Raw genomic sequence first — 16,897 nt, 5'->3', positions numbered from 1 at the left:
TTTTGCTGGATAGAGAAAGAGAGAGAAAGAGCAAAATATATTCAAATGATGTAGATTAGCATACTGTATGTCTGTGTGTTCACAGGTAACTGTGGAATACAAATCACTCTATTTTGCTTTATATGTAAACGGGCACAATTTCCTTCCCCCTCTCTCTCTCTATCATTGACCGTTACTTGGCGAACGCTGAGAACAATTCACATTTTTTTGCTGTGACGAAACTGCAGATGTTGCATGGTTCATAAACTGGGGCAAAAAGTTTGCACATCTCTAATCTTTAGTGCACTTTGTATCTTGGAGGGTGTATGATATTATTTTAATTTGTATATATCTTACTCAAGTTCTCCAAGTCTGTGGAATTATAGTTAAAATCGATTACAGATGTAGCCTTTCTTTCCCGGGGCCATGGTTAAAAAAAACCCCTCTAATTCCACGAATCTGCTGAAGATGCAGACGTAGCTGCTTTTCATAGCTAGAAATGTCTCTGCCTCTGCTTCCAAACTGTGGTCACATGTCCACATATCTCTATTTTTAAAATAAATAAATAGCAGTGGGGAACCCACGTGACTCTTGAGTATATGTTCACTACAATTCTATTCTTTGTATTCTATTGTAGTAAGTAGAAATAGCCGTGTTGGTGGGAGGAAGGCATCCCTTGCTATGTGGCCCGTTGTAAGGGAAGGGGTCACTGGACCCCTGAGGTCACTCCACTACCACCTCCATGGGACCATGGTAAGCCCGCACAATATGGACAGGTCATGGAAATTGCTAGACCCCAGTCACCATCCCTACTTACTCCTGCCCCTGCCCAGGCCACTGCTATTGATCCTACCACTTCTACCTTTGTGCTTTCACGGTTCCCATGTGATGATGTGTCCCCTGGGTTATTCCCTGACTTCACCACTTTCACCCTAACTATTTGCATGAGCTATGGATCAATTATGCAAACTGCATCAGGAAAAATCCTGATATCTTAGGCCTTAAAGTTGTGTTTTTTTTTTATTTTTTATAAACTATCACTGTTTGCGGATGATATTATCTTAACAATATGAAAATCTTTAATATCTCTATCAAACCTACAGTATATTCTGTATTGGATGAGTATGGTACCATATCAGATTTCTGAGTAAGCAGTTAAAGTACTTATTTACTCTGTACTATTCTATTGTAGTATTTGTATGAAGAGCCTTTTGAATGTGCAGTGCTTCCTAGGACAAAAGTGAAAGCAGTGGTATGTTTGAAACAATAATTTGTGCTACTTTTTATTGGCTGTTTGATTACAGCGGAAAAACGCATTTAGCTCCAGAAGAATATATGGTTTCAAAAATATATATATTTTTAAATTGATCTTTGGTAGAATAAATGTACAGTAGGTGACTGAAATTAGTCATTTTTTTAAATTAAACGTTTAATGTTTCCTTTGTAGTCAAATGCTTCAGAGAGATACCTACCCTCTGATGTGATCAGACTGCTTGGGAATTTAAGATTTAGAGGAATGTTGTTGTTGTAATTTACACTTTTTTGTTGTTTTGTGTGACGTTACTAACTAATAGAAATGGACGACACTGAAGGGATTATTTAATAAATGATGATGATTCAGGCACTATTGCATTGAAACGCCTATCGACTTCAATCAGCGCTATCGCATTCTAATGAATAACCCCCTAAATATCAGATAAAATAGAAATTACACAGAATAAGGTTCAAATTAAAACGTATTCATTTTTAACTGTAAACAAACACCGTGGGTGAAACCGTCACTTGGAGGGTAATATAATGATTCTATGACATTAGTTCGCTGTATACATCAGGGAATGTTCTTGAAATGTAACCCCTTTATCACCAAGGTTAACATCCCTATTTTTTAAACAGCTATTATCTGAATGGATATTTTGGCTCAACACTGAAAGCATTCTATTTGTTTGAGAAAAATATAAATATTTAAATAATAGATGGCATTTCTCAAATCAAAACACAAGTGATATTTAATGGTTGCAAAATAACTGTCATAATAAGCCAAACCTACAGTATCAACGCAACGTAAAACCAAGCTCTGTACTGTAGATAAATCACTTTTAAATGAAGAAATAACACTGGAGATTTTTTTCCTAGCTATTACGGAATTAAAATATGGAAAGGTCTAGATTGTTACACAAACCTTCAATACAAAAAACTAGCACAGATTTTGTCCCACCCCATTTCAGTTCTATTTAATGGTTTCCTGAAAGGCACACCAATTCCACGATACATGTCTGTGGCTGAGAAACGTTTTACCTAATGAGAGTAAATATCTCAATGCATGCAGTAGCTATTGCAGTGGTTTCCAAACTTTTGTTTGTTAAGGAGCCCTATGTGAAATTCTGAGGAACCCCCAACCATCTCTAATAGCGCGTCTGAGATCAGATGCATTATAAACTCTTCCGTATTTCATACAATTTTCAAATCAGCAGAAAATTCCATGAACCCTTTAGGGATGCCCGGGGAACCCAAGGGATCCTAGGAACCCCTGTTGAAAAACACAGAGCTATAGGCCAATCTCACTACTGGATACTTATAAAGATCTACACAAAGATAATAGACACCAGACTCAATGCATTCATGCCAAAATTAGTCAATTCGGAGTAGGTGGGTTTTTATTCCTGAACTCAAGGCTCCAGATAGCACTGGACAACTAGTAGACTTGCTGCATAAAGCAAAATCTCTAAATAAGCACCTTGAAACATGGGCCTTCAGATGGTGAAAATGCTTTGATATGCTAATGTAGCCTTGCCTCTTTTAAGTCTTGAAATACTTTCATTAATGCACTATATTTATTACAAAGAGCAAACCTTTTTTTTAGGGGTTGTTGCGCCTGAATCTTTTTTTAATATCGAATGATATAACACAGGGGTGTCCGCTTTCACCCTAACTATTTGCACGAGCTATGGATCAATTATGCAAAGAGCATCAGGAAAAATCCTGATATCTTAAGCCTTGTTGTTGTGTTTTTTTTTTTTTTTTTTTTAAATAAACTAGCACTGTTTGCGGATGATATTATCTTAACAATATGAAAATCTTTAATATCTCTATCAAACCTACAGTATATTCTGTATTGGATGAGTATGCTACCTTATCAGATTTTTGAGTAAGCAATTGCAAAACTGAAGCACTCATTTTAATCATCTCTGACCACACACTCGGACCATGCCTACAATTAAACTTCTATCTGAAATGAGATAAACCAGCATTACGATATCAGGATATACACTTGACAAAAAAATCCCAATGCTCTACAACTGTAATTGTATCCCCATCATAACACAGTTGAAACAAGACTTGCATACAGTAAATGGAATAGCTATACTATTCCCTGGTTTGGCAGGATAACAACAATAAAAATGAACCAACTGCCAAGAAAACTTTATCTCTTCCAGAAACTCCCAATTAAAATTCCAAGTAGTGCTTTCTCAGACCTTCAAAGAGCGATTAAGAAGTTTATATGGAAAGCTGGAAAGCTAAGAATTAAAAGCTCAATATTAACCAGGTGAATAATAAATGGGGGTCTGTACTTGATGAGACATTATTGGGCTTTCCTATTATCCTACAGAGCTTGCCTAGACAAGGAAAATAAGCCCCTCTTAAACTAGCACTCACCAGGTGATGAGGAAAATGTAATATTTAAAACATAACCTTTAATGCTCCAACAAAAGTGTGAACACTCCCCACATGTAACTAAAAATAGAATGAAACGGAGATTAGACCCACTATTGTGCTCTATCCAGTCCACAGTGCTGGTGGCTGGTACTAGTATAATAGTCCTGTGAATAGGTTATGCCCTTCTCTAGTATTATTAAGAATGAGTGGGGTGAGGTGATGTGGCCACAATCTTGAAATGAGGGCTAAATGATAGTAGCCAGGATAGTGGGCTTGATAGTATATTAATTGTATACCATTGACTAAGAACGATGGCCCCTGGCACCGCCAACCATACTAGACTGGAGCAAGAGCATCCCACCCCTTCCTCTCCCTTGCTTAACGAATTTTCTATTATCCTAGATAACTCAGTCCGTCCCATTTGTGTTAAGATGTGGGTTGATATGCTAATTTCACTAAAAACTTTCTGCAAAGCGTTTCTTCAGCTGGTGCCCCATCCTGTGATGTCTGTCTCACTCAAAAAAATCAACTTGTCTACTAGACCAACCCTCTTATGCCCATCTTTGGTAACCAAGATTTCAGACCCGGTTTAGACAGGAAATGCTTTTCTCACTGGTAGAAGCATGATTTGCTATGAGTTAAAATGATATACTTTACAAATAAACAATAATAATACACAGTTACAACAATGAAACCTTTTAGTCAGCTTCAGGAATGTTTATCTTTTCTATACAAACACTGTTTACAGAAAATACAGCTTATTTATTTGCTCCCTTACACGCTTTGAACACGTATGCACATTTAACAACAGAGAAGGGTCTAAGGCCAGGCTAAAAAGTGTATGTAGAATTAGCACCACTAGACTCTATGGAGGGTAAATTCATAAAGAACTGGCAGAATTACTTTTGATTAGATTGGGATGATACATGGGAGAAAGTGACTAAAAACTCCATATGTAAGCTATATAAGGGGGATTGTTATAAGGTGTTAGATGGTAGATGACACCAGTTAGGTTTAACCAAATGAACCCCAACATCTCACCCATGTATTGGAAGAACTGTAGGTTCACAAGGATGAATCTCTTTCAGGAATGACTTTGCATTCCGCACAGGGAGACAGAGTCCTTTCATGACATCAGAACAGAACCAGAAGATAGAGGGAAGTAACACATTTTGTGTTTTGTGGGAATGAGCTTAAGGAAGAACCTAGGCAAGTTTGAAACATTGCCCCCTTATTGAGTGAGTACCTTTCTGATTACCTTTAATATCCCTGGAATCTTATGTTCTAACCAATATTTATGTGATACCTTAAATGACCCACTGTATGGGAATCTGTGCACGTGGAATTAGCATGTGCCTTGTTTACATTTAGAATGCAATCGTTCTGCTGCTTCTTCCATATTTGTCAATACTTGACTTTTGCATTTTTTGAGAGATAAACATAGGATAATAGTGTTCATAATAGGCATTTTTTGGAATATCCCTTATCTCCATGGACTATTTACTATATTCTTTTCTTTTTTTTTGCCTACAATGCTGTCTGACACAACTTATTGAAGAACTGTGGCCTTATTGCACATATTTCTATACTTGGTGGCAATGCCCCAAGAATTTCACATTTTTAGAAGAGATATTTACAATGCTTTCTGCTATGTTTTGAGAGTACTATACTTCCTGACCCAGCTATGGCTTTGCTGGGACAACCTACACAAGCACTTTCGAGGAAGGATGAAAGATGATGTGGATAGATGCATATTGTGGCTTGTTGTGCCTTAGTAGCTAAATGGAAGAGTCCAGAAATGGCCAACAATGAGATAGATTTACAATAAAATTTGACTTGCGTATACTTCAAGGTCATCAAAACAAATTTACCTTGACATAGAGTCCCTGTTTCGCTTGGATTTCTGAGTAATTTATATAATTTATATATAGTTCTTTAGAGGCTCCCAGGTTCTCTCACTAATAACAAACGTACAGTACTATTTCTTATTTAGAGCAACCACATGTCAACCTTCATTTTCAACTCAGATTATATTTAACATTTCTCATGTAACAGGCTATATTGAACCCTACTGTCTGTGATACTGAACTTGCCTTGTGCCTTTCCCCCTGTCCCCTTTTCCCCCCCTTTCTGTAGCTCTATATCTAAAATTGAAATAAAGCTTCAGTTAAAATAAAAATTAAACATATATTAACGGACAAAAAAAACCATGAAAATAGGTAATAACTAAAACTACAAGTTGTTTTAATTTGAAGATCATGCAGTAATTACCCAAGAAGGAAATCGATGCAGTGGAGGAGTTGGAGGTTTGGTGCAAGTAGCTTTTTCTGAACCCCACATCTTCTGACCTTCTGTCCTCTGGTTGTCTCTTACGTTATTTGACAATGCTCCTTCATCATACCCAGTATCCATCTTCTTGAAGATATTAACACTCTGCTCATCAATCAAATCAATGTCGGTCTCCTGGGGTCTATATGGCTTTACCATGCTAATAGCATTCCTGTTTTTACCAAACATTCTGTCCGAGCTCATTTGCGGTTGACTTAGGTGCTTCTTTGCCAAAGCAACACTTAAGCTGAAGATATTAGGAGTCCGTTGTTTAGGAGATGGTAAATTGGATGCCATGTTGCTGGAAATTGAACACTGAGCCCCAGCTGCTGGCGTGGAGTTTGACATCTTTGATAACAAAGTTGGTGTCGATACAGGACTTGGGGTGCTGGTGTCACTGGAACAAAATGAATAGTCCAGCCCTTCAAACTGATATTTCGCATTCAGTTCATTAGAACAGTCCAGTTTTGTTTTTTTATTTGAAAAGGTAAAATGTCTTTTACCAGCAAAGTTGTTTTGGTGGCTCTGTTGGAACCCTTTCTGCAAAGAATAAATAGCCGTGTGGTCACTGCTTTGTAACTCCAAACTTTCATCTTCACAAACAGAGCTGCTGTCTTCTGAGGCTGTTAGGTACATTTCACTGCCCATTCTGCTGGTCCTATTGCCTTCTTCTGAAGTTTGACTTGACAGTGTAGACACACACCTGGAAGTAGCCTGAGTTTTCTTAAGTTCCTCATCTGAGCTCCAGTCACTTACAGTGATGCTGGGGATGTCTGTACCCATCCTTCCTTTCCTAGATCGTTCCAAAAGAGAGATGTTTTGGAGTAAAGATGTCTGTGCATTGATACCATCTTGCCACTGACTACTGGTAGACTTTTCTCTCACGTTATTTTCTGTAGGGAAAAAACTATTATAAATAAATCAATTATAGATAGACTGAATATGTGGTATTTTGAAATTATGGACAATTGAATTGGATCTAGAGTAGGCTTGACATGTCTTAGTTTTGCAATAATAACTTGGTGCCCACCTGTGCAGAAGTATAATTTTGGCAGTCTAACACAAATAGTCATCATATTAGGGAGAGTACTTATGTGGACAAGGAGATTTTCTTGTAGATCAACTCTCCTTTTTGGACATTTTAAAAATGGGAGGTTTCGCCATGTAGCCACAATTTAATTTTTTTTATGTGTATGGAAATGCAGTATGGCAACCAAGAGGTTAACCAACAAAATGTAAATTGCCTTTCTCTGTCACTGAGAGTGTTGACCTTTTGGCCTTTGTGTTCTTTAAGCTAAAAACTCTTAAAATGACTCAGAAGTACACACAATACACATTCAATTGCTTACTAAAGTAAATCCCTATTGAGATGCGTTTAAATGCATGTACATGTATGTGTTGTGAGGGCTAAAGACTGTCTATGCATAATGGCATGGAAGGAAGAGGAAGAGAGGAGAACTCTCGAAAGCTTGTCCTATAACATGAATTGTTAGTCCAAAATGAAAAGGTATCACCTAATACTGAAGTACTCATAATGGCACTAAAGATTGGGTTGAGCTCTTCCAGACTACAAGGTTGTAAAACTGTCCAACAGAAAGGGGGGGAAGGTGGCAGTTGATTGTCAGGGCACGTGTCATGATCTGAGATTTTATACACAATGAATGTAGGGATTGTCATGATCCACACATCACAGAGAAGTTGGGTATAACAACACTGTACATGCCCGAGGCTCACAAATGAGATTAATGTTGGGGATACACTTTTATGTTCGTGAATCTCACACTTAGACCCCATAAACCTCTATGGGAAATCTATTAGAAGATATCTTGGGTGCCTGTTCACAAGACTTCATTTGGTAATGTATAGATTTTCTGTTTCCTTCCATGTTATTTTTTACACTGACTGGTCTTATTTGACTGTATGTTACAGTATTTTGCAATCTTTTGTATAAGCACTGCAACTATTTCCATTACAGGCATACCCCGGTTTAAGGACACTCACTTTAAGTACACTCGCGAGTAAGTACATATTGCCCAATAGGCAAACAGCAGCTCGCGCATGCGCCTGTCAGCACGTCCTGAACAGCAATACCGGCTCCCTACCTGCACCGAAGCTGTGCACAAGCGGGGAGACTATAGAGCCTGTTACAAATGCGTTATTTACATCAGTTATGCACGTATATGATGATTGCAGTACAGTACATGCACCGGTAAGTGGAAAAAAGGTCGTGCTTCACTTTAAGTACATTTTCACTTTACATACATGCTCCGGTCCCATTGCGTACGTTAATGCGGGGTATGCCTGTATATTGAATCTAAAATGTAATACGTACTAATTGAATCTTTTTACCTTTGAAGTGACTGTCCTTATTTCTGGACACATTTTACCACAATGTTGTGTTAAATTGGGATTTGTTAAATGTGTACACTTTTCTTGAAACAAGGGGCCTAAGGACCCCTTAGGTGTAAACCCTCAAGTTACCCAAAAAGGATTCCTGGTGGTGGCGGCGGGAGAATTGTGGTGCTATGTGATGAATATTGGAGTATGTGTGCTCATCTTAGTGCCCTGCTGGAAGGTAAGACACAACTGGAAGGCCTGTTTGTTGGGATCCTCTCAAACACACACGTGAACAGTCTAGTATTTGTAGTACATGCTAATACAGACAGTAGTGATTGTAAAGTTAACATGTTATTACCACCATTGAAATCAGCTGCTGCATTTGACGACTTGCTATTTTCTTCTCTTTTTGGATCCAGTTGTGGGCTTTTTGCTCTGTTTTGAAAGCAGCCAAAAGTTAGACTGCTCAGTCGCTGGCCTTCTACAGGTTTTTGTGTGGAACAAACTGAAGATTTTTTACCCTTGACCTCTGTAAAACATTCATGCATATCAGGGAGGACAGGGTTTGATAAAACAGATATATAAAAAATATAAATGTACGTGGGTCATTTTTACATATATTATAATTATGGATGATTTCCCTTGTTCGTGGTATTACAAAAGCTTTCCTAGACATGTTTCCTTTATCTCATGTTTAAATTACAAGAATAATGGTCTCATAGATGATGAAGAATAATGTAAGAATTGACTTGGTGAGTCGAACAAAAGTCATGAAAATGAGGTTAAACCAGGCACCTGGTAATAAAAAGGCTATGCTAATCTACACAGTCATTCTGCAAACTGAGTGCTGTTTTAATAAGTCAGATGCTGACTTGGTGGAATATAACACTTTAAAATCTTTCACTTACAATGTGAGCGTTAAAGGTGAAACGTATTCAAACTTGAAAAGATTGATTTATATTTTTTTATTTTCGGAAAAGCCAACGGGACTTAAATATTTTGAGCAGTAGAACAAATAAGGTGACCCCACTAATACTATAGTTATATGATTTGTTATTTCAAGAATTCATTTGATAAAACTAACAGTCCGATTTGGAGGTTAGACGTAATCACCAAAATAGTAGCGTCATTAAAATATTTGCGCTGCGCCAACCCTACTTCTGGAATTAGGAGACGATTTAGAGTCAGGAGCTACAGAGCCATTTGCAAGTGGTCTGGAAATATGATAATGAGGTCTCAGATTAGCGCTATTGGCTATGCATAATTTTAAGGTCTTTCACAATCATGCGTCTGTGCATAATAATTATGTCTGGATAATGTTTGCGCTTAATTGCATCATCACATGGCCTTAAAAACGTGACTTTTGTTGGACTGATCTCAGTCTGCAACAACAGAGCTTAGCAGAAGGAAGCTGTGCTGTAGCCAGTAAGTGGACAATTGGAAGGATAGCTGTTCTAATGTGTATTTTACTGTAGGTTCTACATCAGTCTAAATAAGCGCCAGGATTTCCATGATGATGTGAGTTGTTAGCGTGGAGTTTATGTGGAGTGCCTTATCAGCCATGCCAAATACATTAATCCTAGCCCTATAAATTTCCAGATTTCCCTTCTTCTCCAGGGTCTTGATCTGTTCGGGGGGGAAAATCCAATCATTGCCAGGTATCAACAGTGCGCCAATTACAGCCATAGCTCCAGAAAATGCATGTTACAAAAGCTGAGTTATTAATTATAGTTTTAACCAATTCGAAACGGGAGTCTTTTCTTTGACAAGATGCAAAAGGGACATTTGCACCTACGCAATGAGTTTCTCCATGACTCGCTAGCAAGCTCTACGTCAGACCCTAGGAGTGCCAATTGCAGCATTAAATGCAGTTCATTTAAAAAATCATTTTAAAAGAATTCGGCAAAGGCTGAATGTGCAAGTTTCCCTCCAGCATAAAGTGACTCATATCTAAATCTAGTCATATTCTGAAAATAAAACAAAAGAATAGACAGTAAGGGTTCTGAAATGTTCTGGACCATTACCTTCACTCCTGGACCGTAGATCTGTTATCTCTTCATTGCAGCTTTTATTGATTAGACGGAGATTTTGATTTTCTTTTTCCAACTAAATAAAAATGAAATATCTCACTCAGAACGGATGAATTACACAATTAAGGAGAAGTCCTCGGGTCTTTGAGATATTTCAGACCGTTTTTTATACAGATGATGCTACACATTAAAAACAATGTCAAATATCAATGTGGTGAGCATTTAATACAGAAGTATTTTTAAAAATAAACAATATGGGTGTTATTGTGCACGAACAAGTCGTAAACATTTAATAGTAAGGATACATTACTATCAGCTTGGATATATTAACCCTTTCACATAACATTAGTTTGCATTTAGAGTAGGGACCTGCTATAGAGACTTAGCTTGATGTGGTTAGCAGGCTTGACATTATTTGATCAAAGGATGTAAACCAAAAGTCTCCTTTATCTTATAGATTTTCCCACCATATATCCCTATTTATTACTATCCCAAAGGGAGAAGCGCAGGGATTCACTTTGTGTTTTTCACATTTAATAGTACGACAATATGCAGATACATACCTCTCGTAACTTTCCTATCACCCAGTCTTTAATTTTGGCAGCTTTGTCCTCTATCATCTTTGCTTCTTGTATCCGTATTCTCTTCTAAAAACATATAACACGATAAATATCAACAAGTATATGCCAAGAAAATGCACAGATTGTACTAACTCCTATTCTGATTTCTTACGGACTGAGATAGTGGAGAGAACTGAATTGGGCATGTCACAGTTTGACATTAAACATTATAAGGTCTTCAAGGCCTTTTTAGACGTGTTAAATGGTTTTTGAGGAACTCTGAAGAAATCTTAAAAACTGCACTCTACGGGAAGTCGCAACAGGAGTGCAATACAAAAAACTAAAACTATAGCTGCACGTTTCACTCATGGTTTAAGGCCACGGCGAGAAAGGGTTAAAATTCTAGATCTAAGAGTGGAATGGGCAAAAATATCCCACTTCATTGTAACTTGTTACCTTGTAGCTATAATACAGCCCTAATGCAATAGGGTGTGAAGCCGCTGCCCGGTGAGAATATTGAAGTGATCTCTTCTCCAGCTTCACAGCTTATCTAAGTGTCTACTTATTGTGTTACTGGTTGAGTCAGGCAATTGATTGACAATAAAAGGATAATAACCACAAACTATTCTTCATATCTAGCAAAGTACATATTGCAGAGACAATGATGTCTGACCTGCTCCTCAAGTTCTTGTTCCAAACACTGAATGATGTCATCTTTCTCTTGTACCAATACCTCTAAATCTTGGCTCTTCTTGTACCACCTGGTCTCTGATTCACTGGTCTGAACATTGGCGGCTTTTAATTTGTCTTCCATGACTTGAACCTGTTAGTAAAATGAATCAATAAAGCTATTAAAAAAAAATCTACCGTATATACAGTGCTATATTCAAGCTGCAACAGCCAGTAAAATTAGGTGTTTTGTTTTGTTAAAAGACCAACAATTTAGAGAAGTAAAACGTAGCAATAATTGGGTAAATGAAACAATTTACAAGTGAATTACAAGAAAAATTGCAACGCTCAGTTGACCGAAATCAATAGAAATACTGCTGAACCCCGTTATAACGCGGTGCTTGGGTCCACATAATGCGATCGCGTTATAAGCGGATCGCGGAAAAAATGACCGGAGGGGGAGAGATAGGATAACTCTCTCAACTGTCCCAGACCTGGCGGTGCAGCAGCACCCCCACGCAGGACTTACCCGGCATCTGCAGCAGCAGCTGGCAGCTCTCTCCTCTCCCTGCTTCTGCCGTCAACTTCCGGCTGACAGAGTGAGGAAAATCAGCATGAGAGCCAGCTCCCTTAAAGAGACAGTGTGTGTGTGTGTGTGTGTGTGTGTGTGTGTGTGTGTGTGTGTGTGTGTGTGTGTGTGTGTGTGTGTGTGTGTGTGTGTGTGTATCATATCGGTAAAGTGCAAAGTAATTGACAAGAAGAACTCCAATGGTTAAACAATGGACAGACTGACCCACCCCGCAACTTACAGAATAGAGCATGTTAGACTTGCTTGCTCATTGTTTATCACTTGATGTCAATAGGCACATAATCCCTCAATGCTGAATTTTGCACCCCTGCAGGAGAGGGACTCGCCGCCTTCCCCAGTAAGCAAGGTGCATGAAGCGTAAGGTCCAACCTCCTGGAGACCCTACGCAGAGAAAGCCCTGCCTCGTAACCCCAGTCCTACCCAGTGCCCTGATCACTGCATATCTGCAATCGTTGTTGCAGTAGATGAGGCATCCACCCCATCCCCCAAAAGAGCTTGCCATCTGCCATGCTGTGCCGCACAAGTTGGGTTACCAGCCCGTTTACACCATGGTACAACCATCCAAAGTTTGGCTGCTCTGCTCGCACAAGGTGAGAGGGAGAAGATGCCACAAAAGACACCCTCCAAAAAATACATCTAAGTTACCGGCAGCCTGCCCCAAATGAAACTGTTCAAGGTCACCTCAAGGGCAGCCCAGACGTGACGTCACATGACCCCGCGGGGTCATTTGACGCCGGAGCCGAGGAGGAGGGGGGGGGGCGCACCGGCAGCAAGAGCACAGAATCATGAAAAGCAGGCAAAATGGAATTAAGAAAGGTAGGAGACCTTCTGCTTCACTTATGAAATCGGGAGCCACACTCAAACTGCGTTGTAGCGGATCGTGCTATAACTGGTTTAGCTGTATTGATGTATTTAGGATTGCACGTTAAAAACAAATTTTTAGGAAATGGGGAGGGCGGCTACATATTTATATAAGTCAAATTGAACCTTTACATACATTTTATTGCGTCAACATGTGTTCTTTATAGCTGTGCAGTATGTGAGTTACCCAAGACAGACATATTGTCATGGTCTAATGACACAATTTAAAAAAACAAACTTTTGCTATATGAAAGCTCAGAATTAATGACTACGAAAAAATGACATAGTAAACGAGTAAATCAAAGCATATATTTGTCTGCACTGGCATTCTGCTAAACACTTTGTACAAGCATTTTCTGAGCATTTTATATTATATAAAATCAGCCAGATTCTATCAAAGTGTAATTCAACATATTACAACATAATTGCATGTCTCAATTATTTTCAAAAGGTGATAAGTAGTCAAAACATTAAACCATAGACCAAATGCTGTCGCCAGACTAATTCTTCTCAGACCCTGACCCTCCTCTGCCTCCCCTCTATGCAATTCCTTACCAATATCTTCCAGAATCAAATGTACATTAGGATTCTGCTCCTTTAAACAAAGCTCACCAGAAATGCGGGCCCTCCATACAGCTTAGAACTTATCTCCAAATACCATCACACATGCCCTCTTTTGTCTGCCTGTGATCTACTCCTCTCCTCTTCCCTTATAACGTCCATACACTGCAACATCAGACTGTCCCCCAACTTCCACAGATATAAGCATAAACTCACTTCTTCAAAGAAGCTCATGCATCACCCCCTTGAAATCCTCACTTTCCCGCCTCTTGCCTCTTTTAGAATACCAATCATCTGCACACACCACCGCTATGACACACAGCTGCTTAATTCATAGCAAACAACTTTTACAAACACACCAACCTTCTTCTCTCCAGGTACCTTACAGTATGTTTCCTCTCTCGGGTACCTTACAGTATGTTTCCTCTCTCAGGTACCTTACAGTATATTTCCTCTCTCAGGTACCTTACAGTATGTTTCCTCTCTCAGGTACCTTACAGTATGTTTCCTCTTATAAGTTGCTCGACTTTAGATACAATTGTTGACTATCTTTCATAGTCTTTCAATGTTTTCCTTAATTTCCTCACTACTCATGTCAGGCTCACCAGTCTATACAATAGTTACCTGCCACTTCCCTTCTTCTACTTTTGTGAAGTGGAACTATGCTCGCTCTTCTCTGGTCACCTGGAACTAAACCTGTTAATAGTGAATGGTTAAATAGTTATGTTAATGGTGTTGCTAGTACACCTCTAAGCTAATGTAATATCCCCACTGACTTGTCCACTTTAGCTTTCAAAGTCCCATTAGACATTTCTCCTCTGTGAATAGACTTCCATTTATTTTCCTGTTACCTGTTACCATGACCCTCCTCTTCTGTCTTTAGTTTTACTTTTCCTTCCTTTTTATTTCCTTTCACTCCTATACCTAAAACGTTTGGGTTCCCCTTCTTTACTGCATGGGCTATTCTCTCTTCTGCTTGGGCCTTTGCACATCCAAATATTTGTTTAGCTACCGTCTGCTTAACCTCATACAGTTATCTATCTTCCTTCCTTTGTGTCTGTCTGAATGTCACAAATCGCCCTTACAATAGCTGCCTTTGAGAACCACATTGGATTTATTTTCCTTGTGCTTTTACTAACCTGCCTGACACAAAAGTCTGTTGCTTTTAGTACTGCATCTTTTAGTTTTTCCAACTGCTCTTTCACTCTACTCAAATACCTCCACCCTGCCAAAGAATGACTTAAATATTTTCCGATCTCTGTAAAGTCGGCCCTCCTAAAATCTAAAACCTCAGTTTTTGTGTGGTATCCTTTATAATAAATCACAATGATTAAAGTGATCACGGGAACCTAAGCTCTCACAACATCTGATTCTTTGGCCCTATGTGTAAGTATTAACATCTAGTACTGCTTCCTTGCGAGTGCGGCCCCTCGCCAATTGCTTGAGAGATGCCCCCTGCAAGACATTCAATGTACGCTGCAATACCTTTTAGATTGCAATATTAGGGTTCTTCCTACATTATATTATAATGAACAGAGTTTTCAAAACCTCCTTGGTTTCTTCTTCAAGAGCACTATGTACAGGTGTACCTATTAGGTTTCAAAATCTCTGTAACCAGACCCAAGATAAGTAATGACGAGTCAAATAGTGACAAAAACTCTTCGCCGTACTTGTACAGCAAATAACAATCTCACTTGTGAGCACATTCACATGTCTCAGCCAGGTCGGCAACCCTGCTTTCCCCCATTATCTCTTAGCATACAATGCTTTCACTGCAGCCAGGGATTCTGGGTAATGACATGCAAATGAGCACACTTTATCTATGAAGAACCCTGCGGTCCCCAAAAAGGTTTCACAGCCTATAACATATCTGCCTGTAATATGAAAATGTAAATGATGAAACATTAAATATGTTAGATACTCTATAGTATTTTATCCAAAAGGTTTTGGAAATACAGTATGCAGTATGCTGTTGTGTAATATTTTTTTTTTATTGTTGGGTAAATTCTCTCTCTTTGTGAAACTTGGACAAATGCCCCATATAAAATACCCCACATAAAATGAAAGTCTGTGAAAATGAAATGTCTTATAAGACTGGCAATAGTGACATTCTCTCTGATTTATAAGTGCACAGAAGCTTCACAAAAATTCCACAATCCTTCCTTGGGCTTCTGCCATAAGGTCTTTAAATTGTCCTGAAAGCTTCCTATTTAGTCAGTGGAATCTCATAACAGTAAAACTAAATATATAAATGTGAAAGTCCATCACATCTGCTGTCCTTGTCTTTTCCCATTCCTAAAACATGCATGTAATTGTTTATCTGCACGGAGGAAAAGTTTACGAAGCTGAACTATGTGGTGTGTTTAGCATTAGACAAGCATTAATTGTTCAGCTACTAGTCAACTGTGACATGTGAAAGGAAGAGTCTGTTCCATCCCAAAGTGCTGCAGCAGTGTAAGTTGCACACAAAAAAATTAGAAGATGTTCCATTCAATCATTTACATGTTACAAAAATTGCACATAAACATTGTGAAAAAAAAGCTCCTGTATTTAATGCTTGCGATAACAGTGGTCTCAATGTATTCTTATTTAGTTGTTATAGCATATGCAGTACTGTAAATAGTAGATCATTTCAGACCATTGACAGATCCACCTCCCGACTAGAGGAGATGATCATTTTTGGGTGATCGCTTGTTTTTGTTAGTTTAGGGCACAATAACATTTATTTTAAGTTATGTGTCTATTTCTTGTGATTTCCAACACACTTGTAATTCATTCTGTATTTATGTTGGGTGCATATTAGGTTTGACATGATAGCGTCAAAATAGAAGAAGGGAATCGGGGAAAAAGCCATTTGGGCTGCCCCTAGGTAGTGGGAACTGGGAGAAAAAGAACTGCAAAACATGGCGGCTTCAGGCCAAAAATCCTAGTCAAGGAACAGCATAAGACACAGAGGGAGCCAAGCACACCAAATATGGTAAAGATAGAAGGAATGCAAAAAGGACATTTAATGACTATACAAGTCAAAGTAACCAACGTTTCGATGCCGTGCACCAGGATGAAGGAGCACCGCACCGAAACGTTGGATACTTTAACTTGTATTGGTTTGACATGATGCCATCAAGCTTTTAAAAATTGTGTAATTTATAAAAAAAAATAGATATTACAATCTCTCAGTGGGATAAAATTATTCAATATGCTATTATTTGATTTTTTTAAAAGTATAACAGTTGGATTAACAGTAATTAAAGGGATGTTCTATACTTCAATGTCATGCTTAGAAAGCAGGGTTATCCACCTCTTATACCTGCTGAAATATAGGGGCATTT

General features: G+C 38.5%; 1 protein-coding gene across 3 annotated transcripts in view; it reads right to left on the bottom strand.

The window, feature by feature from the left end:
• Positions 1-16,897, bottom strand: part of PLEKHH2 (pleckstrin homology, MyTH4 and FERM domain containing H2) — a 142,484-nt gene that overhangs the window by 56,743 nt on the left and 68,844 nt on the right. For 2 of the 3 annotated variants that reach the window (XM_075595767.1, XM_075595766.1), the window contains 5 exons: positions 11,562-11,711; positions 10,892-10,975; positions 10,323-10,404; positions 8,657-8,827; positions 5,905-6,854 (listed from right to left, as the gene is read on the bottom strand). In XM_075595767.1, the coding sequence (XP_075451882.1) occupies positions 5,905-6,854; positions 8,657-8,827; positions 10,323-10,404; positions 10,892-10,975; positions 11,562-11,711 (1,437 nt within the window). The remainder of the gene's footprint in view (positions 1-5,904; positions 6,855-8,656; positions 8,828-10,322; positions 10,405-10,891; positions 10,976-11,561; positions 11,712-16,897) is intronic. The other variant, XM_075595768.1, reaches the window with a different exon arrangement.

Source organism: Ascaphus truei, chromosome 4, assembly GCF_040206685.1.
Source record: "Ascaphus truei isolate aAscTru1 chromosome 4, aAscTru1.hap1, whole genome shotgun sequence".
Classification (NCBI taxonomy): domain Eukaryota; kingdom Metazoa; phylum Chordata; class Amphibia; order Anura; family Ascaphidae; genus Ascaphus; species Ascaphus truei.
The sequence above is the reverse complement of the archived record's forward strand: the minus strand, read 5'-3'. Positions and strand labels throughout refer to the sequence as shown.